Raw genomic sequence first — 25,287 nt, forward strand, 5'->3', positions numbered from 1 at the left:
ATTCAATTGGTCTGCCATGTCCTTGCTCCCCATAATCAATTCACCTGTTTCTGTCTGCAGGGGACCTACCTTTGTCTTTATCAGTCTTTTCCTTTTTACATATCTATAAAAGCTTTTGCAGTCCGTTTTTATGTTTTCTGCCAGTTTTCTCTCATAATCTTTTTTCCCCTTCCTAATTAAGCCCTTTGTCCTCCTCTGCTGAACTCTGAATTTCTCCCAGTCCTCAGGTGAGCCACTTTTTCTGGCTAATTTGTATGCTTCTTCTTTGGAATTGATACTATCCCTAATTTCCCTTGTCAGCCACGGGTGCACTACCTTCCTTGATTTATTCTTTTGCCAAACTGGGATGAACAATTGTTTTAGTTCATCCATGCAATCTTTAAATGCTTGCCATTGCATATCCACCATCAACCCTTTAAGTGTCATTTGCCAGTCTATCTTAGCTAATTCATGTCTGATACCTTCAAAGTTACCCTTCTTTAAGTTCAGAACCTTTGTTTCTGAACTAACTATGTCACTCTCCATCTTAATGAAGAATTCCACCATATTATGGTCACTCTTACAACTCTCTTAGCCCTTATACAATTATGTTGAAAAGTGGCCCTCTTTGATGCTTGCCCTGGATTTGCCGGACTGCCACTTTTACTTTTCACCTTACTACTTTTTGCTCCTACCCTCATTTTACACCCCTCTGTCTCTCTGCACTGGTTCCCATCCCCCTGTTGTGAACTAACCTCCTCTCGCCTAGCCTCTTTAATTTGATTCCCACCCCCCAACCATTCTAGTTTAAAGTCACCTCAGTAGCCCTCGCTAGTTGAAGGAGGTAAATTCAAATGTTTTACTTTACCCATAGAGTGGTGGGTGCCTGGAATTCTTGGAATGTGCATGAAATAGGATCCTACTCCATGCCATCAAATAATTGTTTCTGACACCATCACTAACCTCCCACCCATGCCACAGAACTCACAGCTCCTGGCTTGTTTTGACCTCCTACTGAACATTCACAAACCTGATTGTCCAGGTATATCCATTCTTCCTGCCTGCTCCTGCCTCACTGAACTTGTGTCTGCATACCTCAACTTTATTCTATCCCTCTTGGTTCAATCCCTTCCCATATGCATAAGAGGCCCTTCACATGCTTTTGGTCTCCTCAACAGCTTTTAATTCTCTAGCCCTGTGCCTCATTTTCACCATGGATACCAGTTCACATAGACTTCTATTCCCCATTAAGAAGCCTTAAAGATCTCCGCTTCTTCCTCAATAAAGAACCAGTTTCCCTCCACCACCACTCTCCTCCATTTGGCAGAACTGGTCCTCACCCTCATTGTGGCTAACTAATCCACAAAGGATTAGTTCAGTTGGATGTTCTGTAACTCCTTTTTGACTGATTGTGGTAACTTATTTTTTATTCTTTCAACTTCTCTTCTAATATCTATATCTGTGGACTTGTAATGCTACTGTGGCACTGTAACTTCCTTTGGGATCAATAAAGTATCTAATCTATCTATTTGATTACTAATTTAATTAGCTTGTTAAAACATTATGGGTCCAGGGGCCTGTTCCTTTGCTAAACTCTTCCATGGTCTATGACTCTCTTGTTTGAGCTTTCACATCTCTGATTCTTTAAGAATGTTTACTTCTGGTTTATGTTTACAATTGCATACTTATTATTCTTGGTTTATAGTTATTATCATACTTGTCCATACTAGTTACCTTTGACTTCTCTTCCTGTGCATCTCATTCCCCACCCAGATTACTCCAGGTATGTCTGTTACCCCTGTCTGCCTCCAGGGCCGGCACAGTAGCTATTACAGAGCTGCCAACCTGTGTTCAATTTGGCCGCTATTGGTAAGAAGTCTATATGTTCTTTCCAGGAATGCGTGAGTTCTCCCCAGGTACCGAGGTCTCCTCACACATTCCAAAGATGCACAGGTAATAGGTTAATTCACCACATGGGTGTGCAGGCTCATTAGGGTCCGTTACTGTGCTGCATCTCTAAATAAAATAATAATAAAAATAAATAAGTAATGTGCTCCAGTTGGAGCCATATCATCTCTTGTTCTGCTTTACTGACTTTTGGTTCCAATCTACCTGGGCCAGATCCACTACCTTTCTAGAGCTAATCTGTACAGCTAATGTGACAGCCATTATCTCCCAAGTGCTCCCTCCCTTCTCTCTAATCCAGTCCAGCAATGGCTCCTTCTTCATGGGACCAGAAACAGAATGCACAGGAAAAGTACCCTGAACACACTTCAGAATTCTTCATGTCTTTGCTGATGAGACAGTTGAACAGAGCATACAAGCTGACACTCACTGGGACACAGTTCTATGGTCTTCTATCCTTGCTGGGATCTGCTCGACTGGCACCAACTCTCACTCATCCACCTCCTCTGCAACCTAGTGTGGTCCATTCTCTCAGACACTGGTACTCACAGCGTCCACTGCCAATAACGACCTCTGTGAATATTTCTAATCCCTGCGCCATTCTCGATAAAAGTGGTGGGCACCTCTCTCCCTTCCTCTCCCCTTGGACTGTACCTGAGTCGCAAGTGAACGTGCGGGAGCTGTTGTCTGTGAAGGTGAGAGTCACAGCCTGTTTCTTGGTGTCCTTTGGCAAACGCACTACTGTCTTCACACTGCTCATCTCTGTCACCTGGACGAAGAGCACAACAGGTAGAAACAGGCAGAGAAATGGAATGAGACAAAGGTTTAAGACTGCAAGAGAAAGGACAGAGAGAGAGAGGGGGTGAAGTGTGAGTGATGGAGGGAGCGAGAGGGGGATAGAGCACGACAGGTAAGGGAGGATGGGAGCAGGAAGAAGGGGGTAATGGGGACAGAGAGATTGAGAGAGTTAGGAAGACCGGACACAGGAAGAGGGATGCGCAGAGGAAGAAGCCAGCAGGGTGGAACAAGATGATAGGTGAAAGAGACAGGTTGAGAGAATGAATGAGAGAGAGAGGGACAGAGTGTTACAAAGAGCAGATACAGGGGCAGAGGGTTGGAAGGAGTGACAGAAAGTGAAGGGCAGTGAGAACAGAAATGGGGGAGTAACAGTGGAGAGACGGATAGACTGAGAAAGTGAGGGAGTGTAGACAGGGAGAAGTGACAGTGGAAAGGAGAGAGGGAGGGCAGAAAGAGTGATCCAAAGAAGGAAGAGAGTGACAGAGAATGTCATGGCTTTGGAGTTCAGTGTTAGTGAATTTTTCCAATACAGGATGGTCAAGAAGGCGTTTGACATCATTGTCTTCATCGGTCAGGATATTCAGTTAGGATGTCATTTTACAGTCTTTACAGGAGTTGTTGAGATGAGTCTTGGAGAACTGTGTATAGTTCAGGTCACCACTCTATAGGAAGGATATAATTGAGCTGGAGAAGATGCCAAAAAGATTCACAAGGATTTTACCAGGACTGGAGGGCTTGAGTTATAAGGAGAGTTATTTGAGTTGGGATGGAAGATGTGAAAGGCATGGGACAAAAAAGGAGTGAGTGAGGGAGGGAGGGGTGGATAGTTGCGAGGGGGGCGGATAGATGGTGAGGAAGGAAGCACACAGAGGGGCTTTACTTGTGGATTCAGAACTGGCTTGCATGGAGGCCAGTGACCAGTGGTGTGCCTCAGAGATCTGTTCTGGGACCCCTACTCTTCATGATTTTTATAAATGATCTGGATGAGGAAGTGGGGGGGTGGGTTAGTAAATTAGCCAATGACACAAAGGTTGAGGGTGTTGTGGATAGTGTGGAGGGTTGTCAGATGTTACAGTGGGACAGTGGGCTGAGAAGTGGCAGATGGAGTTCAACCCAGATAAGTGTGAGGTGGTTCATTTTGGTAGGTCAAATATGATGGCAGAATATAGTATTAATGGTAAGACTCTTGGCTGTGTATGGCACGTGGCCAAGTGGTTAGGGCGTTAGACTAGCGATCTGAAGGTCGTGGGTTCCAGCCTCGGCCCAGGCAGCGTGTGTGTCCTTGAGCAAGGCACTTAACCACACAATGCTCCAGTCTACCCAGCGAGAATGGGTACCGTCAAAAATGCTGGGGGTTAACCTCGCGATAGACTGGTGTCCTATCCAGGGTGGGGGAGTCTTATACTCTCAGTCGCTTCACGCCACAGAAACCGGCATAAGTACCAGACTGATGGGCCTTTAATCTTTAATCTTGGCAGTGTGAAGGATCAGAGGGATCTTGGGGTCCGAGTCCATAGCACAGGTTGACTCTGTGGTTAAGAAGGCATACAGTGCATTGGCCTTCATCAATCATGGAACTGAATTTTGGGGAGCTTGCTGTGTGAGAATAGGTTGAGTGAACTCGGCCTTTTATCCTTGGAGCGACGGAGGATGAGAGGTGACCTGATAGAGGTGTATAAGATGATGAGAAGCATTGATCATGTGGATAGTCAGAGGCTTTTTCCCAGGGCTGAAATGGCTAACACGAGAGAACAGTGTTTTCTATGTTTCTATGTTTCTAACAGAGTTTTAAGGTGCTTGGAAGTAGGTACAGAGGAGATGTCAGGGGTAAGTTTTTTACGCAGACAGTGGTGAGTGCTTGGATGGGCTGCCGGCAACGGTGGTGGAAGCGGATATGATAGGGTCTTTTAAGGGACTCCTGGACAGGTATATGGAGCTCAGAAAAATAGAGGGCTATGGGTAACACTCGGTAATTTCTAAAGTAAGGACATGTTCAGCACAGTTTTGTGGGCTGAAGGGCCTGTGTTGTGCTGCAGGTTTCCTATATTCCTATAGGGTGTCAGAGAGGGAGGGAGGGGCAGTTAAGTGGGAAGGGGAGGTAGGTGGATGGGTGAAGGACCAGGTAGAGAGGTGCCAAGGAGTGTGGGGAGAGGGAAGAACAGGCAGGTGGATGTGAAGGGGATGGAGACAGTTAGGCAAGGGAAGGAACTGGAAGAGATGTCAGAGGGTGTGAGGGGAGGGGGGAGAAAGGGGCCGAAAGTTGGGTGTGAGGATGTGAGGGAGTGACAAGGATAGAACGGGCTGAAGACATGCCCATTAATTACATGGATTAAAATACCCTCCAATGTGTGGGAAAATCTGGAGGAAGTTGATGGGACTGAGGGGAGAATGAAATGGGATTAGTGTTGGGCCAATGTAAGTGCGCCTTGTGAGAGATTGGACAGGCTGGGACTGTGTTTCCTGGAGTGAAGAAGGCTGAGTGGTAACCTTATAAAATTATGAGACACAGTAAATGGCCACAGTCTATTTCCTAGGGTTGAGCATTCTTAAAACTAGAGGCACATGTTTAAGGTGAACGGAGAAGGGTTTAAAAGGGACATGAGAGACAGTTTTTTCAATACAGACGCTTTCAACAACTAGCTGCCAGAGGAAGTAGTTGAGGCAGGTATATTAACAATGTTTCCTACTGTCTACACCTCTCAGAATTCTGTCTCCTTCTATCAAGCAAACCCTCTCCTCAGCCTGCTCTGCTTTAAGATAAATAAACCAACCTCCCAATCTTTACTCGTAAATAAAATCTTCCACTCCAGGTAAAATCCTGCTGAGCCTCCTGTACGCTCTATCGAGAGCAATCACGCCGTTCAACATAGAACAGTACAGCACAGGAACAGGCCTATTTGCCCACCATCTGACACCGATTTAAACTACACCTACCTGCACATGGTCCTTTCCCTGCCTGTTCATGCATGTGTCTAAATGCCTCTTAAATACTGCTGTTGCATTTTATTCTACCTCATTTCTGACACTATGTTTCAACTTGCCTTGTAAATCTCTGAATTTTTCTCCTCTCACCTTAAATCAATGCTCATTGTATCCAACATTTCCATGGTGAGAAAAGAATTATTCCATTTTTGCCTTTCATAATAAGTGCTTCTATTAGATCAGACCTCAGTATCTGTGCTCAAGGTGTCATGGTCCGGTCCGTGAAGTCCGTATTCCGGTTCATGGTCCAGTTCATCGACCCTTGCTTCAGGTTTTCCTATCTACCCTGTTTCTGTTCTTGTTGAGCTCTAATTGAGGCAGCTGATGCTCTTGGGGCTGGCTGCATAAATACCTTCAGAGACCCAGGCGTGGCGGCTGGATTGTTCTTGTCCTTACTCCTTGTATCCCTTCCTCTGCCTTCTGTTTCCTCGCCTGAAGCCCTGCCTTGTCTTGCCGGTAATTCTCACCTCGCCTGAAGTTCTCGTCTCACCTTGTTCTGCCAGAAGCCTTGCCTTGTCTTGCTGGTAACTCTTGCCTTGTCTCGCCTGCAGTCTTGTCCTGGAGCCACCCTGTACCTAGCTCCCTTCCTGTCCCTTGCCTCCGCCCAGGTAAGCCAGGCCGTCTTGTTGTTACCTGGGGTTGGTTCTGTCCCTTGCCTCTGTCGGGTGGTGATCCGCCCCCTGCCCAGGAGGAGCCCAGCCTCCAGCCTCACCTCGCCTCAAGTCTCCTGCCTGCAGCCTCAGCCTCAGCCTCGCCTCAGTCTCCAGCCTCCAGCCTCACCTGGCCTCCAGCCTCCAGCCTCAAGCCTCCAGCCTCGCCTGGCCTCAAGTCTCCTGCTTCACCTGGCCTCCAGCCTCCAGCCTCAAGCCTCCAGCCTCGCCTGGCCTCAAGTCTCAAGTCTCCAGCCTCCTGTCAAGCCACGCCTCCTCTCCAGCCTAGCCTCAAGCCTGAAGACTCCAGCCTCGTCCTGCCTGCCTGCCAAGCCTCGTCCTTGCCTAGTTCTGGGATCTGAGCCAGAGGAAAGACCCAGGTACTGGGTCCTTGACCAGTCTCTGGCTCAGAGTCCAAGCCCAGACTCCTAGTTCTCTTGTCCAGTCCTGTTCCAGGTTCCTGATTTTCATGTCCATGTCCTTGCCATCAGCCTGAATCCTAGTCCTGTCCCTAGTACTTCAGTGTCTGTGTCTTGCACTTGGGTCCATTCCCAGCCACCTCCATATGACACAAGGAGAAACAATCCAAGCTTGTCCTCCTTATAGCTCATGATCTCTAATCCAGGTTGCATCCTGGTAAACTTCTACTGCACCCTCTCCAAGGCCTCCACATTCATCCTATGATGGGGTGACCAGAAATGCACACAATATTTCAAACGTGGCTGAAGCAAAGTTCTATCTTCCTGCAGCATGACGTTCCATGTTTATATTCAGCACTCTAACCAATAAAGGCAATAATGCTGTAAAACTTCCTTACCACCCTTTCAGGGATCTATGGACTGACCCCAAGATCCATCTGGATATTAATGCCCTTAAGGGTCATGCCATTGACTGTATACTTTCCTTTACATTGCACCTCCCAAAATACAACATCCTACACTTGTCTGGATTAAACTCCATTTACAATTTCCACAGCCCAAACTTCCAACTGGTCATCACATCCTGCCAAATACTTTGGCAGCCTCTATGGAGTGGTCATCTTGGGTCAAGAGTCTCCTGCCTTCTTCTCATAACCTTATGAACATATGGAGTTATATTAGTAAGGTTATGGGAAGAAGGCAGAAGAATTAGGTAGAGAAAGATAATAAATTGGCCTTGATGGAATAGTAGAGCAGACATAATGGATCAAATGACCTAATTAGGCCCATCAAGTCCCAGGATCCATCTGCCAGCTCATGGTGACGAGTATTCGTAGGTCTTCACCATTGTGTCTACCAATAGTAGCTTCGTTCCTCTGAATTTCACTATCCTTGAGGGCCCGACTATATATTGTGTAGGTCTATTGCCCAGCAATCCTCCCACAGCGCATCACCTCACACTTATCAACATTAAATTCTATTTGCCATTGCTCTGTCCATCTTGTCAACTGATCAGTATTCTCCTGGAGCCCAATGTACCCTCCTCACTTTCAATAATACCTTCAACTTTTTTTACCATCTGAAAAAATTGCTAATCATACTTCCTATATTAATCTCCATATCAGTCCAGCTCTACAGTTCACTGTAAGTGGCTACACACTCGGGTAGAGTGGTAAAGAAGGCATATGGCATGTCTCCTTCATTGGGAGGGGTGTTCAGGGTAAGAGTAAGGACGTCATGCTGTAGCCTTGGACCACACTTGGATTTCTGGTTGCTCCATTATAGGAAGGATGTAGAAAGGGTGCAGATGAGGTTTACGAGGATGCTTCCTGAATTAGTCAGCATGAGCAGAAAGGGCAGTTTAGGCAAACCTCAGTTGTTCTTCCTAATGAGTCCTGATAGGGGTTTTATAAAGCCGCAAAAGTCATAGATAAGGTAGACGTTCTGTGATGTGAGGAGCAAGTATTCCTACACAGAGTGGAAGCTGTCTGGAGTGGGTTACCAAAGTTATAGTGGAAGCAAATAGTCTGAAAGTGAAGAGGATCTCCGTGAGATACAGGAATATGAAGGGAATTAAGGGATATGGATGATACACAGGAGGACACAATATAAATTGGCATCAATATGACTGCCTGTTGCTGTACTGCTCTACACTCTATGTTAATGCAGATAACAAGCAGTAAGGGTGCCAGGTGCACGTCCCTCCACCATTACCCTCTGATCCACAGGATTATGGTCCCATTCTGCCAACATGTATTAATCTCATGAGCTGAATGTTTTGGACCCATTTCCATGTGGACTTTGGCAAAGGCCCGTGTAAATGTCACAAACCACACTGCCTTCATTGATATGTACCATTCCCTTCTCAAGTTGACCAAGCGGATTCTCCCTCCAACAAGACAATGAAAATTATCCTTATTTAGTCCCTCTGGGTTATAGTTTTCCAATAACTTACCCACCACCAAAGTTAGACTTACTGGCTCTTCCATGCAGCCCATGAACACTTACTGATGTCCACTATCTGTTCCCTTACCTGTGGGCAGTACAATCTGTCAGGACCCCATGCAGTCTCCTCCCTTGCCTCCCATCACAGCCGAAGACACACCTTATCCAGGCCTAAGGAATAGTTCACCAGCTGAATACAGACCAACATGCAGATATTTGCCAGTTTACTGATGCTGTCCAATAATGTTGGCAACGGCCTTCCCCCTTCACAACTATCCATATCCCTCTCCAGAACTACCCTAAGATTTGAGTTAGGCTCACTTTCTTGGAAATACTTTCCGACTGACCTGCTAATCTCCATTCCATAAATGCCTCTTCCACAGGAAGACAAAGATTTACAAAAATGAAGCACTCACAACAGGCTGGAGGAACTCAGCAGGTCGAGCAGCATCCGTGGAAAAGATCGGTCGACGTTTCTGGCTGGAACCCTTCGTCGGGACTAGAGGGAAGGGGCAGAGACCCTATAAAGAAGGTGGGGGGAGGGTGGGAAGGAGAAGGCTGGTAGGTTCCAGGTGAAAAACCAGTAAGGGGAAAGATAAAGGGGTGGGGGAGGTGATAGGCAGGAAAGGTGAAGAAGGAACAGGGGAAAACACAATGGGTGGTAGAAGGAGGTGGAACCATGAGGGAGGTGATAGGCAGCTGGGGGAGGGGGCAGAGTGAGATAGGGATAGAGGAAGGGAGGGGGAGGGAATTACCAGAAGTTGGAGAATTCTATCTTCACTGTACCTACCAGCCTTCTGCTTCCCATCCTCCCCCACCTTCTTTATAGGGCCTCTGCCCCTTCCCCCTACAGTCCTGACGAAGGGTTCCGGCCCGAAACGTCGACTCATCATTTCCACGGATGCTGCCCGACCTGCTGAATTCCTCTAGCGTGTTGTGAGTGTTGTTTTGATCCCAGCATCTGCAGAGTATTATGTGTTTACAAAAATGGAAACAGGAGGCTGTCCTGCAGAATCTGTGCTGTCTATAAGATTGATTTGTGAGTGATCCCAGTTACCCCTAGGGAAACTGAAAAACCCTGTCACTATTATTTCTCTGTGAATTGAGAGGGTGCATCGGGGGAGTGAGTGACATAGAGGGAGGATGAGTGCTGGTGGACACTGAGGCAGGGAGAGAGGGTGAGGGCCAACAGAAACACAGTGAGCAAGTGAGAGACGGCAAGTGAGAAAACGGGTGGGGGGGAGAGAGCAAGAGAGCAAAACCAATCAAAGCAACGGAGAAAGAACGTGACAGGGAGAGAGTAACAGAGGCAAGGAGAGAAGGGGAGAGGAGCGGCTTGGAGAGGGAGAAAGAGAAAGAAGGAGGGGAGAAAGGGAAGAGAATTGAGAGAGACACATAGGTGAGTGAGAAGAACAAAGGGAGATGAAGAGAGGGAGAGAGGTGAAGGATGAAAGAAAGAGAAGGGAGAGAGAAGGACAGCAAGAGGGAGGGAATGAGAAACAAAGAAGGAGAGCAACAGGACCACGGAGAGATAAATTATAAATTATGATGGAGTGAAACAGAAGGAGAGACGGGGAGAGAGAGAGAGAGAGAGAGAGAGCGATAATGGAAACAATGGGGAGAGTCGGTGGTTCAATTACAAACCACGGATGGGATGGAGGTGTTGTGTCAGATGTTGTTGTCATGGCAACGGCTCACCTTAGGGCTCGCTTTCAAGTTGGCAGATTTCTCATCCGAGTACTTCTCCAGCCTGCGGGGTCCTTTACTGGAAGACTTTTTGAAGACAAGCCAACACCTTCGGTAGATCTGAAAGTAGACGATTGGGACAGTGAGGTGCTGCTGCAGGGGTGGAAAATGAAGAGGAATAGATTATACGAGCAAAGGCATCGTGCTGAGGCTTTATAAGGCATTGGTTGGTCAGACCAAATTTAGACGATTGTCACCAGTTTTGGGCCCCATATCCAAGAAAGGATATGCTGGTATTGGAGGAGGTTCATGAGAATGAAACCAGGAATGAAAGGGTTAATGTATGAGGACTCTGGGCCTGTACTCATTAGAGTTTAGAAAATGGAGGGGGTGATATAATTGAAACCTATCAAATATTAAAAGGCCTCAACAGAGTGGATGTGGAGACGATGTTTCCTATAATGCGAAAATCTAGAACCAGAGGGCACAACCTCAAAATACAAAATCATCACTTTAGAACAGAGATAATAAGGAATCGCTTTATCCACAGGTGCTGAATCTGTGAGGGCATCAAAGGTTACAGGGAAGAGGCAGAGACAACTCAATGGCCCGATGGCCTAATTCTGCTCCTACAAGAAATTGTAGTCTTATGGTCTTAAAGTCATATGGTCTTTTACTCTCCAAGTTTCTTCTGCTCGGCGGGGCGACTGTGGGTTTGGATGGACTGTCGGAGAATGGCTGTGTCAGTGTTGGAGACTAACAACAGACACACTTACCCCCAGCTTCCTGCTCCTCATCCGCACGTATCCCTGTTTCACTATGTCGTTGAAACTTGAGGCCATCCTGGGCGTGAGTACTGTAGCACACTCACCCTGCGACTCCCCTCCTTATTCCCTGTCAGGTCCTCCCACAGCCTCGTGTTCAGTTTGACCACCTGTGGTCCACCTCAGGTCACATCGTTGCCTGCAGCCAGCTCCTCAACAAAGAAGATCATTAATTGTCAAAGTGTTAGATCTTCACTGTGGAAGACACCAGTAATGAGCCAGATGTTGGTGAAGGAAGAGAAGCGAGTGGAGTTACTATGACAGGGGAGAAGGTACTCGGAAAGCTGAAAGACCGAAGGGTACGTAAGTCACCCAGACCAGATGAACTGCATCTGGATTCTGAAAGAGGTAGCTGTACCGATTGCAGAGGCATTAGTAATGATCTTTCAAAAACCTTTGACAAGGTTCCACACGGTAGGCGTATTCAGAAAGTCAGAAGGCATGGAATCCAGGGAAGTTTGGCCAGGTGGATTCAGAATTGGCTTGCCTGCAGAAGGCAGAGGGTGGTGGTGGAGGGAGTACATTCAGATTGGAGGATTGTGACTAGTGGTGTCCCACAAGGATCTGTTCTGGGACCTCTACTTTTCGTGATTTTTATTAACAACCTGAATGTGGGGGTAGAAGGGTGAGTTGGCAAGTTTGCAGATGACACAAAGATTGGTGGTGTTGTAGATAGGGTAGAGGATTGTCGAAGATTGCAGAGAGACATCGATAGGATGCAGAAGTGGGCTGAGAAGTGGCAGATGGAGTTCGACCCAGAGAAGTGTGAGGTGGTACACTTTGGAGGGACAAACTCCAAGGCAGAGTACAAAGTAAATGGCAGGATACTTGGTAGTGTGGAGGAGCAGAGGGATCTCGGGGTACATGTCCACAGATCCCTGGAAGTTGCCTCACAGGTAGGTGGGGTAGTTAAGAAAGCTTATGGGGTGTTAGCTTTCATAAGTTGAGGGATAGAGTTTAAGAGTCGCGAGGTAATAATGCAGCTCTCTAAAACTCTGGTTAGGCCACAATTGGACTACTGTGTCCAGTTCTGGTCGCCTCACTATAGGAAGGATGTGGAAGCATTGGAAAGGGTACAGAGGAGATTTACGAGGATGCTGCCTGGTTTAGAGAGTATGCATTATGATCAGAGATTAAGGGAGCTAGGGCTTTACTCTTTGGAGAGAAGGAGGATGAGACGAGACATGATAGAGGTGTACAAAATAATAAGAGGAATAGATAGAGTGGATAGCCAGAGACTCTTCCCCAGGGCACCACTACTCAATACAAGAGGACATGGCTTTAAGGTAAGGAGTGGGAAGTTCAAGGGGGATATTAGAGGAAGGTTCTTTACTCAGAGAGTGGTTGGTGCATGGAATGCACTGCCTGAGTCAGTGGTGGAGGCAAATACACTAGTGAAATTTAAGAGACTACTAGACAGGTATGGTGGGGGTTATATGGGAAGCAGGGTTTGAGGGTCGGCACAACAATGTGGGCCAAAGGGCCTGTAATGTGCTGTACTATGCTATGTTCTATATTAAAAAAATCATTGGACACTAGCATGGTGCCAGAGGACTTGAAAATTACAAATGTCACTCCACTCTTTACAAAAGGAGGAAGGCAGCAGAAGGGAAATTATAAACCGGTTAACCTGATCTCAGTGGTTGGGAAGATGTTGGAGTCAATTGTTAAGGATGATGTTATGGAGTACTTAGTGACAAGGGACAAGATAGGACAAAGTCACCTTAAGGGAAAATCTTGCCTGACAAACCTGTTGGAATTCTTTGAGGAGATTACATGTAGGACAGATGAAAGGGATACAATAGGGTCTTTTAAGAGACTGTTAGATAGGTACATGGAGCTTCGAAAAATAGAGAGCTATGTGACAGGGTAATTCTGGGTAGTTTCTAGAGTAGGTTACATGGTCGGCACAACATTATGAGCTGAAAAGCCTGTAATGTGCTGTAGATTTCTACGTTCTATGTTCTATGGGAGGCAGTGGATGTTGTATATTTTGACTTTGAGAAGGCCTTTGACAAGGTGCCACACAAAGAGCCAATGGCATTACAGGAAAGTTACTGGCATGGTTAGAGCAGTGGCTGATTGGTAGGAGGCAGCAAGTGGCAATAAAAGGATCCTTTTCTGGTTGGCTGCCAGTGATTAGTGGTGTTCCACAGGGGGTGGTGTTGGGACCATTTCTTTTTATGCTGTATATCAATGATTTAGATGATGGAATAGATCAGGGGTCCCCAACCGTTTTTGCACTGCGGACCGGTTTAATATTGACAATATTCTTGTGGACCGGCCGACCGGGGGGGGGGGTGGGGGGGGGTAGGGTTGCCAACGGACAAGAGTAGCAGTCAAATACGTTGTGTTTACCCCGAGAAAGACTACAGTGACCATGAAGCCTTGCGCAGGCACCAGTGCGCATACGTCTACGTGCCGATTTCTCTCTACAAATCGTTTTTGGCGATTCTGTTCAGGGGGCTGACATGGATGACGCGTGGGTAATGACCTCGCGTGTGTTCAAGCTCAACAGTGGGCATGACGGAATGAGGAAAGGTGCAGCTGACTCCTATCGTTTCATCGCGGCCCAGTAGTTGGGGACCGCTGGAATAGATGGCTTTGTTGCCAAGTTTGCAGACGATTTGAAGATTGGTGAAGGGGCAGGTAGTGTTGAAGAAACAGGTAGACTGCACAAGGACTTAGACAGATTTGGAGAATGGGCAACAGACTGGCAAATGAAATACAATGTTGGAAAATGCATGGAAATGTACTTTGGTAGTAGAAATAAATGTGCAGACTATTTTCTAAACAGGGAGAAAATCTAAAAATCTGGGATGCAAAGGGACTTGGGGATCCTTGTGCAGAATACCCTGAAAGTTAACTTGCAGGTAGACTCACTGAGGAAGACAAATGCAATGTTAGCATTCATTTCAAGAGATCTAGAATACAAGAGTAGGGCTGTGAAGCTGAGGCTTTATAAGGCACTGGTGAAGCCTCAGCTTTTGTATTGTGAACAGTTTTGTGCACCACATCTAGGAAAAAATATGCTGGCATTGGAGAGGGTTCAGAAGAGATCACAAGGATGATTCTGGGAATGAATGGGTTATCATACAAGGAGCATTTGATAGCTCTGGGTCTGTACTCACTAGAACTCAGAAGAGCGGGGGGATCTCATTGAAACCTTTAGAACGTTGAAAGGCCTAGACAGAGTAGATGTGGAAAAGATGTTACCCATGGTGGGGGAGTCTAGGACAAGAGGGCACACACTTGGGATAGAGGGTCATCTATTTAAAACAGAGATATGGAGAAATTTCTTTAGCCAGAGGATGGTGAACTTGAGGAGGCCAGGTCATTGGGTATATTTAAGGCAGAGATTGATAGGTTCTTGATTGGACACGGCATCAAAGGTTACGGGGAGAAGGCTGCGGAGGGGAGAAAAGGATCAGCCATGATTGATTGACGCATCAGACTTGATGAGCCAAATGGCCTATTTCTGCTCCTATATTTTATGGTCTTATGGTCTTTTCTCCAACAGTGCACCACTCTCATTCCACCACTCTCATTCCACCCTCCCAGCATCCAGGCAGTTTATTTTATTTTATTTTTTATATTTGTTTCAATTTAGCAATACAGCTTGGTGTAGGTCCCAGTGACCCCCCCCCCCCCAATTCAATTAACCCTAATTTAATCATGGGATAATGTACAGTACAATGACCAACTAATCTACCCGGTAGAATACCAGGTACATCTTTGGACTGGAAGAAACCAAATCACTCGAGGAATATAGTCGCATTCGATGGGGAGGAGGTACATTGTGCCAGAACTAAGCTCTGAACTCCAGAATGGCTGTAATGCTAACAGTTGCATTATCGTGACACCTTCTACTCAGTCCTGTAGGTGGTGCAACGTGAAATTCACGCACCAGCAACAACCACAGCCTTCTTCAGTTTCCCTCAAAACCATCAGTGTCACAAAAACCACTCCCTCACAGAACACTGACTGTCATGCACCCATTTCCCCAGAACTTCGTGTTTGAAAGGGCTATGCCTAATGAGTGAGGAACAATTAGGATCCATGTCTTCCTGCGTGCTTTTCAGTGGAACATAGACAGGCAATCAGCAGTTCACCTAGTACAGAGAAGTCACTCATCAATCAGTGCCAGATGAAGGATCTGATTTGGCAATCTGTGAGGCTGATTCACCACACTTTAGTGAGTCCACTTCAAATCCCACTTCGTACTTCCTCCCGACATCCCTGCACCGCTCTGAATCCAAGAACAATTCCACATATTTGCTTCAATTTATTTAATGATTTAGTTCCAGTTGCTTTCTGAGATTGAGAATTGCACAAGATGAAGATACTTCTCATTATCTCAATCGTAAACGGCCATCATAGCCTGTGGATCCCCAGACATCGGGCACACCCTTCCTGCATCTCCTCGCAATGCAGGGTTTTGACCAAAACCATCACCAGTTCAATTCCTCCACAGATGCTGCTGGGCTCCTCTGGAGTTGGTGTGCTGCTCCAGATTTCACTATCTACAGTCTCCGAGGTCTTCCTGCAGAATTTTGTCAGTTTCTCTGCGATCCCATCATCCTTCTAACTGACTGGCGTTGTCTTCTTGCATCAACACAATCAGTCCCAGTAATTCATAGCAGTGAACCTTCAGTAGACTGTCTCCATAATAGAACATCCTTCCTCAGATAAGCATAGCAAAACTGCACGCACCACTTGAGGTGCAGTGTCACCAAGCACATCTTCAAAAGTCATCCTTATCTTGGTATTTCAAACTCTCTGGCTATAAAGACCAGTGTAGCTCTACTCTGTCCTCCATGAGATCAGCATACCCTTTACCTTCTGACCGACCTGCTGTACCTTCACGCTTAGACCATAAGAACTAGGAGCAGAATTAGGCCATTCAGCCCATCGAGTCTGCTCTGCCATTCCATCATGGCTGATCCTGGATCCCACTCAACCCCATACATTTGCCTTCTCGCCATATCCTTTAATACCCCGACCGATCAGGAAATGATCAATTCCGCCTTAAACATACCCATGAACTTGGCCTCTTCTACAATCTGTAGCAGACCATTCTGAAGATTCGCTACTCTCTGACTAAAAGAATTCCTCCTTAGCTCTGTTCTAAACGGTCGCCCCTCAATATAGAGGCTGTGCCCTCTAGTTCAGGATACCCCCACCATAGGAAACATCCTCTCCACATCCACCCTATCTAGTCCTTTCAACACTCAGTAGGTTTCAAAATTGAGGTTTTGGCCATCAGACTAATTGCTGTGTTTGGCATAAGCAAATCAAAAACACACCATCTTCACGGAATCAAAAACACAGCATCCCTACCATGATTCATCCCCCCCATCCCTCCCCACTGATCTCCCTCCTGGCACTTATCCGTGTAAGCGGAACAAGTGCTACACATGCCCTTACACTTCCTCCCTTACCACCATTCAGGGCCCCAAACAGTCCTTCCAGGTGAGGCATCACTTCACCTGTGAGTCGACTGGGGTGATATACTGCGTCCTGTGCTCCCGATGTGGCCTTTTATATATTGGTGAGACCCGACGCAGACTGGGAGACCGCTTTGCTGAACATCTACGCTCTGTCCGCCAGAGAAAGCAGGATCTCCCAGTGGCCACACATTTTAATTCCACATCCCATTCCCATTCTGACATGTCTATCCACGGCCTCCTCTACTGTAAAGATGAAGCCACACTCAGGTTGGAGGAACAACACCTTATATTCCGTCTGGGTAGCCTCCAACCTGATGGCATGAACATTGACTTCTCTAACTTCCGCTAAGGCCCCACCTCCCCCTCGTACCCCATCTGTTACTCATTTTTATGCACACATTCTTTCTCTCACTCTCCTTTTTCTCCCTCTGTCCTTCTGCATATACCTCTTGCCCATCCTCTGGGTCACCCCCCCCCGTTGTCTTTCTTCCCGGACCTCCTGTCCCATGATCCTCTCGTATCCCTTTTTGCCTATCACCTGTCCAGCTCTCGGCTCCATCCCTCCCCCTCCTGTCTTCTCCTATCATTTTGCATCTACCCCTCCCCCTCCCCCTCCAGCTTTCAAATCCCTTACTCACTCTTCCTTCAGTTAGTCCTGACGAAGGGTCTCGGCCTGAAACGTCGACTGCGCCTCTTCCTACAGATGCTGCTTGGCCTGCTGCGTTCACCAGCAACTTTGATGTATGTTGCCTGAATTTCCAGCATCTGCAGAATTCCTGTTGTTTGCGTTTAAAATCCCTACCATGAAGCTTGGTGGCTGCTGCATCATGCTGTGGGGATGCTTCACTGCAGCAGGCCCTGGAAGGCTTGTGAAGGTAGAGGATAAAATGAATGCAGGAAAAAACAGGGAAATTCTGGATGAAAGTCTGATGCAGTCTTCAAGAGAATTGTGACTTGTGAGAAGATTTGTTTTCCAGCAAGATAACAACTCCAAACATACAGCCAAAGCTTAAAAACAACAAAATTAATGTCCAGGAGTGGCCAAGTCAGAGTCCAGACCTCAATCCCATTGAGAGTTTGAGGCTGAACTTGAAAAGGGCTGTTCACTCATGATCCCCATGCAATCTGACAGATCTTGAGCAGTTTTGTAAAGAAGAATGGGGGAAAGTTGCAGTGTCCAGATGTGCAAAGCTGATAGACACCTATGATAGAATATAGAACATAGAAGTCTACAACACATTACAGGCCCTTCGGCCCACAATGTTGTGCTGACTGTGTATCTTACTCTAGAAACTGCCTAGAATTTTCCTACTGCATAACCCTCTATTTTTCTAAGCTCTGTGTACCTATTTAAGAGTCTTTTAAAAGACCCCATTGTATCTGCCTCCACCACTGTTGCTTTCAGTACATTCCAAGCGCCCACCACTCTCTGTGTGAAAAACTTACCCTGGCATCCTCTCTGTACCTACTTCCAAGCACCTTAAAACTGCCCCCTTGTGTTAGCCACACAGACTCAGGGCTGTAATTGCTGCCAAAGGTGCATCTACTAAATACTGACTTGAAGGGGGTGAGTAATTATGCAATCAATTATTTTGTGTTTATTAATTGTAATATATTTAGACTAATTTGTGGAAATTTGTTTTCACTTTGACATGAGTCTTTTCTGTTGATTAGTGTCAAAAAGGTCAAATTAAATCCACTATGATTCAATGTTGTAAAACAATAAAATTTGAAAACTTCCGGGGCTGGGGGAAGGGTTGAATACTTTTTATAAGCACGGTAGACAGAATATGAGGTGTTGCTCCTCCACCCTGAGAGTGGCCTCATTGTAGTACAAGAGGAGACTGTGGACCAATATGTCAAAGCAAGAATGGGAATAGGAATTAAAATAGTCAACTATCGGGAAATTTTACTTTTAGGGAATGGAGAAGAGGTGCTCGACGAAGCAATCCTCCAATTTACAATGGGTCTCACCAATGTAGGGGAGGCTGCATCAGGAGCATTGGATGTAATGGATGACCCCAGCAGATTTGTGAAATCCATGACCCCAGCATGGATTTGTGAAAGGAAAATCATGTCTGACGAATCTCATAGAATTTTTTGAGGATGTAACTAGTAGAGTGGATAGGGGAGAACCAGTGGATGTGGTATATTTGGATTTTCAAAAGGCTTTTGACAAGGTCCCACACAGGAGATTAGTGTGCAAACTTAAAGCACACGGTATTGGGGGTAAGGTATTGGTGTGGGTGGAGAATTGGTTAGCAGACAGGAGGCAAAGAGTGGGAATAAACGGGACCTTTTCAGAATGGCAGGCAGTGACTAGTGGGGTACCGCAAGGCTCAGTGCTGGGACCCCAGTTGTTTACAATATATATTAATGACTTGGATGAGGGAATTAAATGCAGCATCTCCAAGTTTGCGGATGACACGAAGCTGGGTGGCAGTGTTAGCAGTGAGGAGGATGCTAAGAGGATGCAGGGTGACTTGGATAGGTTGGGTGAGTGGGCAAACTCATGGCAGATGCAATTTAATGTGGATAAATGTGAAGTTATCCACTTTGGTGGCAAAAACAGGAAAACAGATTATTATCTGAATGGTGGCCGATTAGGAAAAGGGGAGGTGCAACGGGACCTGGGTGTCATTATACACCAGTCATTGAAAGTGGGCATGCAGGTACAGCAGGCGGTGAAAAAGGCAAATGGTATGCTGGCATTTATAGCGAGAGGATTCGAGTACAGGAGCAGGGAGGTACTACTGCAGTTGTACAAGGCCTTGGTGAGACCACACCAGAGTATTGTGTGCAGTTTTGGTCCCCTAATCTGAGGAAAGACATCTTTACCATAGAGGGAGTACAAAGAAGGTTCACCAGATTGATTCCTGGGTTGGCAGGTCTTTCATATGAAGAAAGACTGGATGAACTGGGCTTGTACTCGTTGGAATTTAGAAGATTGAGGGGGGATCTGATTGAAACGTATAAGATCCTAAAGGGATTGGACAGGCTAGATGCGGGAAGATTGTTCCCGATGTTGGGGAGGTCCAGAACGAGGGGTCACAGTTTGAGGATAGAGGGGAAGCCTTTTAGGACCGAGATTAGGAAAAACTTCTTCACACAGAGGGTGGTGAATCTGTGGAATTCTCTGCCACAGCAAACTGTTGAGGCCAGTTCATTGGCTATGTTTAAGAGGGAGTTAGATATGGCCCTTGTGGCTACGGGGGTCAGGGGGTATGGAGGGAAGGCTGGGTTCTGAGTTGGATGATCAGCCATGATCATAATAAATGGCGGTGCAGGCTCGAAGGGCCGAATGGCCTACTCCTGCACCTATTTTCTATGTTTCTATGTTTCTATGTTTCTATTTGCAGGTGCATTGTTGCCTCATCTGGGAGGATTGCTTGGGACCCTGAATGGAGGTGAGTGGGCAGGTCGCTTGCAGGGATATAAACCAGGAGGGAGATTAGTGGGGAGGGATGAATGAACAAAGAAATCATTCGCAACTGGTGGCCATTAACCAACTTTCTGTAGACCCTGGAATAGATCTTACAAGTTAGTGGGAAGCTCATGTAGCCCATCTGAAAAAACCAGAGAGAATACAAAGAGTTAAGATGACATCATTGAAATTAGGGATTTCGAAGAAATTTAAGGTATCTTAAATGTTACAATGAAAATGAAGATTTGGAGGATGCAATCGTCTGAAGCATTGTATGAGGGCTGTTCATTAACTACACGAGGTGCGTGCACTGATTTTGTTTTACAGTCAATCATAAGAACGCAGCAGATGACTTCCTCTACTAAAAGCTATCAGGAACTAATACACTCCTGTATTGTATTGCAGGGATATTGTTAGTGAGATCATTTGTTCTGTATTTCATTTAAAAACTTAACTTGTTTAACTATTAAATGGCAGTTTATATAGCTTTTAACTATTTCCCAGAAACTTTGGTTAATTGGGGCAGTCATTTAATTTTGCAGTCCCCGTGCTCAGGCCGAAGAACAGCGGAATGGAATCGCCCTCTCCCAGGCACCACTGTGTGGCTGAGTGAGCATTTCTGTTCACCACAGCCGGAAGCAGGGTTCAGACCAGTTCTCTCCAGACCTCTGCTGGTGTTTGCAATGGAAAGAACCATCAGAACCGCAGTCACTCAGGAGGGCAGCAAACGCTGGCAGAGTTCTGGTTCAGAATACTCTGCCTGTTCCTCAGAAAGACTGTTTCAGCACAGGGCACTGTGTCCACCAAAAGACATTGATGACAACTAGTAGTTTAGTTTCACAAACACGAGGAAATCTGCAGATGCTGGAAATTCAAGCAACACACACAAAATGCTGCTGGAACACAGCAGGTCAGGCAGCATCTACAGGAAGAGGTACAGTCAACGTTTCGGGCCAGGATCCTTCGTCAGGACTAACTGAAGGAAGAGTGAGTAAAAGATTTGAAAGTGGGAGGGGGAGGGGGAGATCCAAAATGATAGGAGAAGACAGGAGGGGGAGGGATGGAGCCAAGAGCTGGACAGGTGATTGGCAAAAGGGATACGAGAGGATCATGGGACAGGAGGCCCAGGGAGAAGGACAAGGGTTCGGGGAGCATCAGAGGAAGATGGAGAGCAGGGAAGGAGTTATTGTGAGAGGGACAGAGAGAAAAAAAGGGAAAAATAATAAATAAATGAATGAATGAATGAATAAATAAATAAATAAATAAATAAATAAGTAGGTAGGTAGGTAGGTAGATAGATAGATAACGGATGGGGTACGAGGGGGAGGTGGGGCATAAGTGGAAGTTAGAGAAGTCAATGTTCGTGCCATCAGGTTGGAGGCTACCCAGACGGAATATAAGGTGTTATTCCTCCAACCTGAGTGTGGCTTCATCTTTACAGTAGAGGAGGCCGTAGATAGACATGTCAGAATGGGAATGGGATGTGGAATTAAAATGTGTGGCCACTAGGAGATCCTGCTTTCTCTGGCGGACAGAGCATACATGTTCAGCAAAACGATCTCCCAGTCTGCGTCGGATCTCGCCAATATATAGAAGGCCACATCGGGAGCACAGGACGCAGTATATCACCCCAGCCAACTCACAGGTGAAGTGTCGCCTCACCTGGAAGGACTGTCTGGGGCCCTGAATGGTGGTAAGGGAGGAAGTGTAAGGGCATGTGTAGCACTTGTTCCGCTTACAAGGATAAGTGCCGGGAAGGAGATTGGTGGGAGGGGATGGGGGGGGATTAATGGACAAGGGAGTTGCATAGGGAGCGATCCCTGCGGAAAGTAGAGAGGGGAGGGGAGGGAAAGATGTGCTTGGTGGTGGGATCCTGTTGGAGGTGGCGGAAGTTACGGAGAATTATATGTTGGACCCGGAGGCTGGTGAGGTGGTAGGTGAGGACCAGGGGAACCCTATCCCTAGTGGGGTGGCGGGAGGATGGAGTGAGAGCAAATGTGCGTGAAATGGGGGAGATGCGTTTGAGAGCAGAGTTGATGGTGGAGGAAGAGAAGCCCCTTTCTTTAAAAAAGGAAGACATCTCCTTTGTCCTGGAATGAAAAGTCTCATCCTGAGAGCAGATGCGGTGGAAACGGAGGAATTATGAGAAGGGGATGGCATTTTTGTAAGAGATAGGGTGGGAAGAAGAATAGTCCAGGTAGCTAAGAGAGTCCGTAGGCTTATAGTAGACATCAGTAGATAAGCTGTGTCCAGAGACAGAGACAGAAAGATCTAGAAAGGGGAGGGAGGTGTCGGAAATGGACCAGGTAAATTTGAGGGCAGGGTGAAAGTTGGAGGTGAAGTTAATGAAGTCATCGAGCTCAGCATGCATGCAGGAAGCAGCACCAATGCAGTCATCGATGTAGCGAAGGAAAAGTTGGGGACGAATACCAGTATAGGCTTGGAACATGGATTGTTCCACAAAGCCAAGAAAAGAGCAGGCATATCTGGGACCCATACGGGTGTCCATGGCTACACCTTTAGTTTAGAGGAAGTGGGAGGAGCCAAAGGAGAAATTATTAAGAGTAAGGACTAATTCCGCTAGACGGAGCAGAGTGGTGGTAGAGGGGAACTGGTTAGGTCTAGAATCCAAAAAGAAGTGGAGAGCTTTGAGACCTTCCTGGTGGGGGATGGAGGTATATAGGGACTGGACATCCATGGTGAAAATAAAGCGGTGGGGCCCAGGGAACTTAAAATCATCGAAAAGTTTAAGTGCGTGAGAAGTGTCACGAACATAGGTCGGAAGGGATTGAACAAGGGGTGATAAAACAGTGTCGAGGTATGCAGAAACGAGTTCGGTGGGGCAGGAGCAAGCTGAGACAATAGGTCGGCCAGGACAGGCAGGTTTGTGGATCTTGGGTAGGAGGTAGAAACGGGAAGTGCGGGGTGTGGGAACTATAAGGTTGGTGACAGTGGATGGGAGATCCCCTGAGCTGATAAGGTTGGTGACGGTGTAGGAGACTTTTCCAGCCTGGTATCCCTTTTGCCAATTGACTTTCCAGCTCTTGGCTCCATCCCTCCCCCTCCTGTCTTCTCCTATCATTTTGGATCTCCCCCTCCCCCTCCCACTTTCAAATCTCTCACTAGCTCTTCCTTCAGTTAGTCCTGAAGTGTCTCGGCTCGAAACGTCGATTGTACCTCTTCCTATAGATGCTGCCTGGCCTGCTGCATCGCACCAGCATTTTGAGTGTGTTGCCAGTAATTTAGTTTCAATGTTTGTTTTTTTTTAACCCTGTAGTTTACATTTGTTGTGTAAAGTTGGTTCATCAGTAATCTTCTGGTTCGCCCAGATCATGAGATAACCAGCTCAATAACTAGTCACTGACAACTGTCAACTGATTTGGAACTGAAGGTTGCTGGGAGTGTAAACCTGTGGGATCTGCAAATGTTCTACACTGTGTGTAGTGGCCCCATTTGTGCTGGGGGCTCTGTCTAGGCAAGAGCAGTTCTGCAGATTTACTGTATATACAGTATGAGGAAATACACAAGCTGATCGTCAGAGAGTAAGTGATTTGTGGCAAGATGCCGCACGGAAACAGGCCCTTTGTTCCATCAAGTCCATGTTGACAATTTACACCAATTCTATGTTAATCCCACCCTTTATTTCCCCCTCAGTCCCAGCAACACCCACCACAACTCAGGTCTACCCCTCACCCCTCATTGTCACCTAGGGACGATTTACAGTGGCCAATTAACATACCAACCCGCATGCCTTTGAGATTTGCGAGGAAGCCAGAGGAAACACATGTAGTCACAGCAAGAATATGGCAACACAACACGGACAGCACCCGAGCTGAGGATACAAGCTGGGTCTCTGGGGCTGTGAGGCAGCACTGCACTGGTGGTGTTTCTGGTTTCTGCTGACAGCCACGTGTCGCCTGTGCTTGGGAGCTCCAGCAGGCTGAAATTACACAAACTGAGTGTTGAATGGATGTCATTTTACAGTGGGAGGTCACCCCGCATCTCAGAGACTGCGGGGAGGGACCAGAAATGCCTCAACTCTGCAGGAAAAGTGCAGAAATAGCAAGAGAGCAACAGTTAATGGCAGATGCCAGTCACAAACACAATTCCAGTGAGGTACATCGCCGTCGCTGCTGCAGGGGTCTCCAGTGTCGTAGAGAAAATGATATCCTGAATTGACTTCCTTATCCTTAAGGAAAGGCAGCAGCACCTCTCCCACAGTTACGTTCAAGACTAGTGCCCCACAAGCCCCCTACTCTACTCTCTGTACACTCCTGACTGTGTGGCCAGATTCTGCTCCAACTTCATCTACAAGTTTTCAGATGATACCACTTTAGCATGGTGCTGGGGCAGCAGGCTGAGGGTGGCAGACACCAACAGAGTCAACAAACTCATTCGTAAGGCCAGTGATGTTGTGGGGATGGAACTGGACTCTCTGACGGTGGTGTCTGAAAAGAGGATGCTGTCTAAGTTGCATGCCATCTTGGTCAATGTCTCCCATCCACTACATAATGTACTGGGTGGGCACGGGAGTACATTCAGCCAGAGACTCATTCTACCGAGATGCAGCACAGAGCGTCATAGGAAGTCATTCCTGCCTGTGGCCATCAAACTTTACAACTCCTCCCTTGGAGGGTCAGACACCCTGAGCCAATAGGCTGGTCCTGGACATAATTTATATATTACTATTTAATTATGTATGGTTTTATTACTATTTAATTATTTATGGTGCAACTGTAATGAAAACCAATTTCCCCCGGGATCAATAAAGTATGACTATGACTATGACTAGTGCATCACATCTGAGGTAACAATCACTCAGGGTAAAGGGGGTAGAGGGCCTAGTGACGTGGTGTTATGACTGCAACCTTTCCCTTCACGTCAGCAAAACAGAAGAGCTGGTCATTGACCAGGAAAAAGGATGGTTCACATCATCCTGTGTGTTTATCCATGGTGCTGAGGTCAAGAGAGTTGAGAGCTTCAGGTTTCAATAAGCTACCATTACGAATAGCCTCTCTGGTCCAACTATGTAGATAGTATGGCCAGAAAAGCACACCAGAGCCTCTATTTCCTCAGGAGGCTAAGGAAACTCATCCACTACTGTTGCTTAGAAACAGCATCCCCATTTCCGTGTGGGGGTGCTGTTGCTAAGCAACGCATGGACTCATAAAAATCTGATCACACTTCTACCCCATTTACTGACCAGGACTGAAATATTTCATCAAA

The 25,287-nt window shown here is 46.6% G+C and overlaps 1 protein-coding gene across 3 annotated transcripts in view; it reads right to left on the reverse strand.

Moving 5' to 3' along the window:
- The window catches only part of LOC134356422 (docking protein 4-like), a 189,790-nt gene that overhangs the window by 159,904 nt on the left and 4,599 nt on the right, over window positions 1–25,287 (reverse strand). Inside the window, exons 2-4 of one of the 3 annotated variants that reach the window (XM_063067361.1) lie at window positions 11,140–11,336; window positions 10,376–10,483; window positions 2,539–2,653 (exon numbers count right to left, since the gene is read on the reverse strand). In XM_063067361.1, the coding sequence (XP_062923431.1) occupies window positions 2,539–2,653; window positions 10,376–10,483; window positions 11,140–11,205 (289 nt within the window). In that variant the 5' untranslated portion in view covers window positions 11,206–11,336. Of the gene's footprint in view, window positions 1–2,538; window positions 2,654–10,375; window positions 10,484–11,139; window positions 11,340–25,287 lie in introns of all 3 variants that reach the window. The other 2 variants (XM_063067360.1, XM_063067362.1) reach the window with 2 other exon arrangements.

The sequence above is a fragment of the Mobula hypostoma genome, chromosome 14 (assembly GCF_963921235.1).
Source record: "Mobula hypostoma chromosome 14, sMobHyp1.1, whole genome shotgun sequence".
Taxonomy (NCBI): Eukaryota; Metazoa; Chordata; class Chondrichthyes; order Myliobatiformes; family Myliobatidae; genus Mobula; species Mobula hypostoma.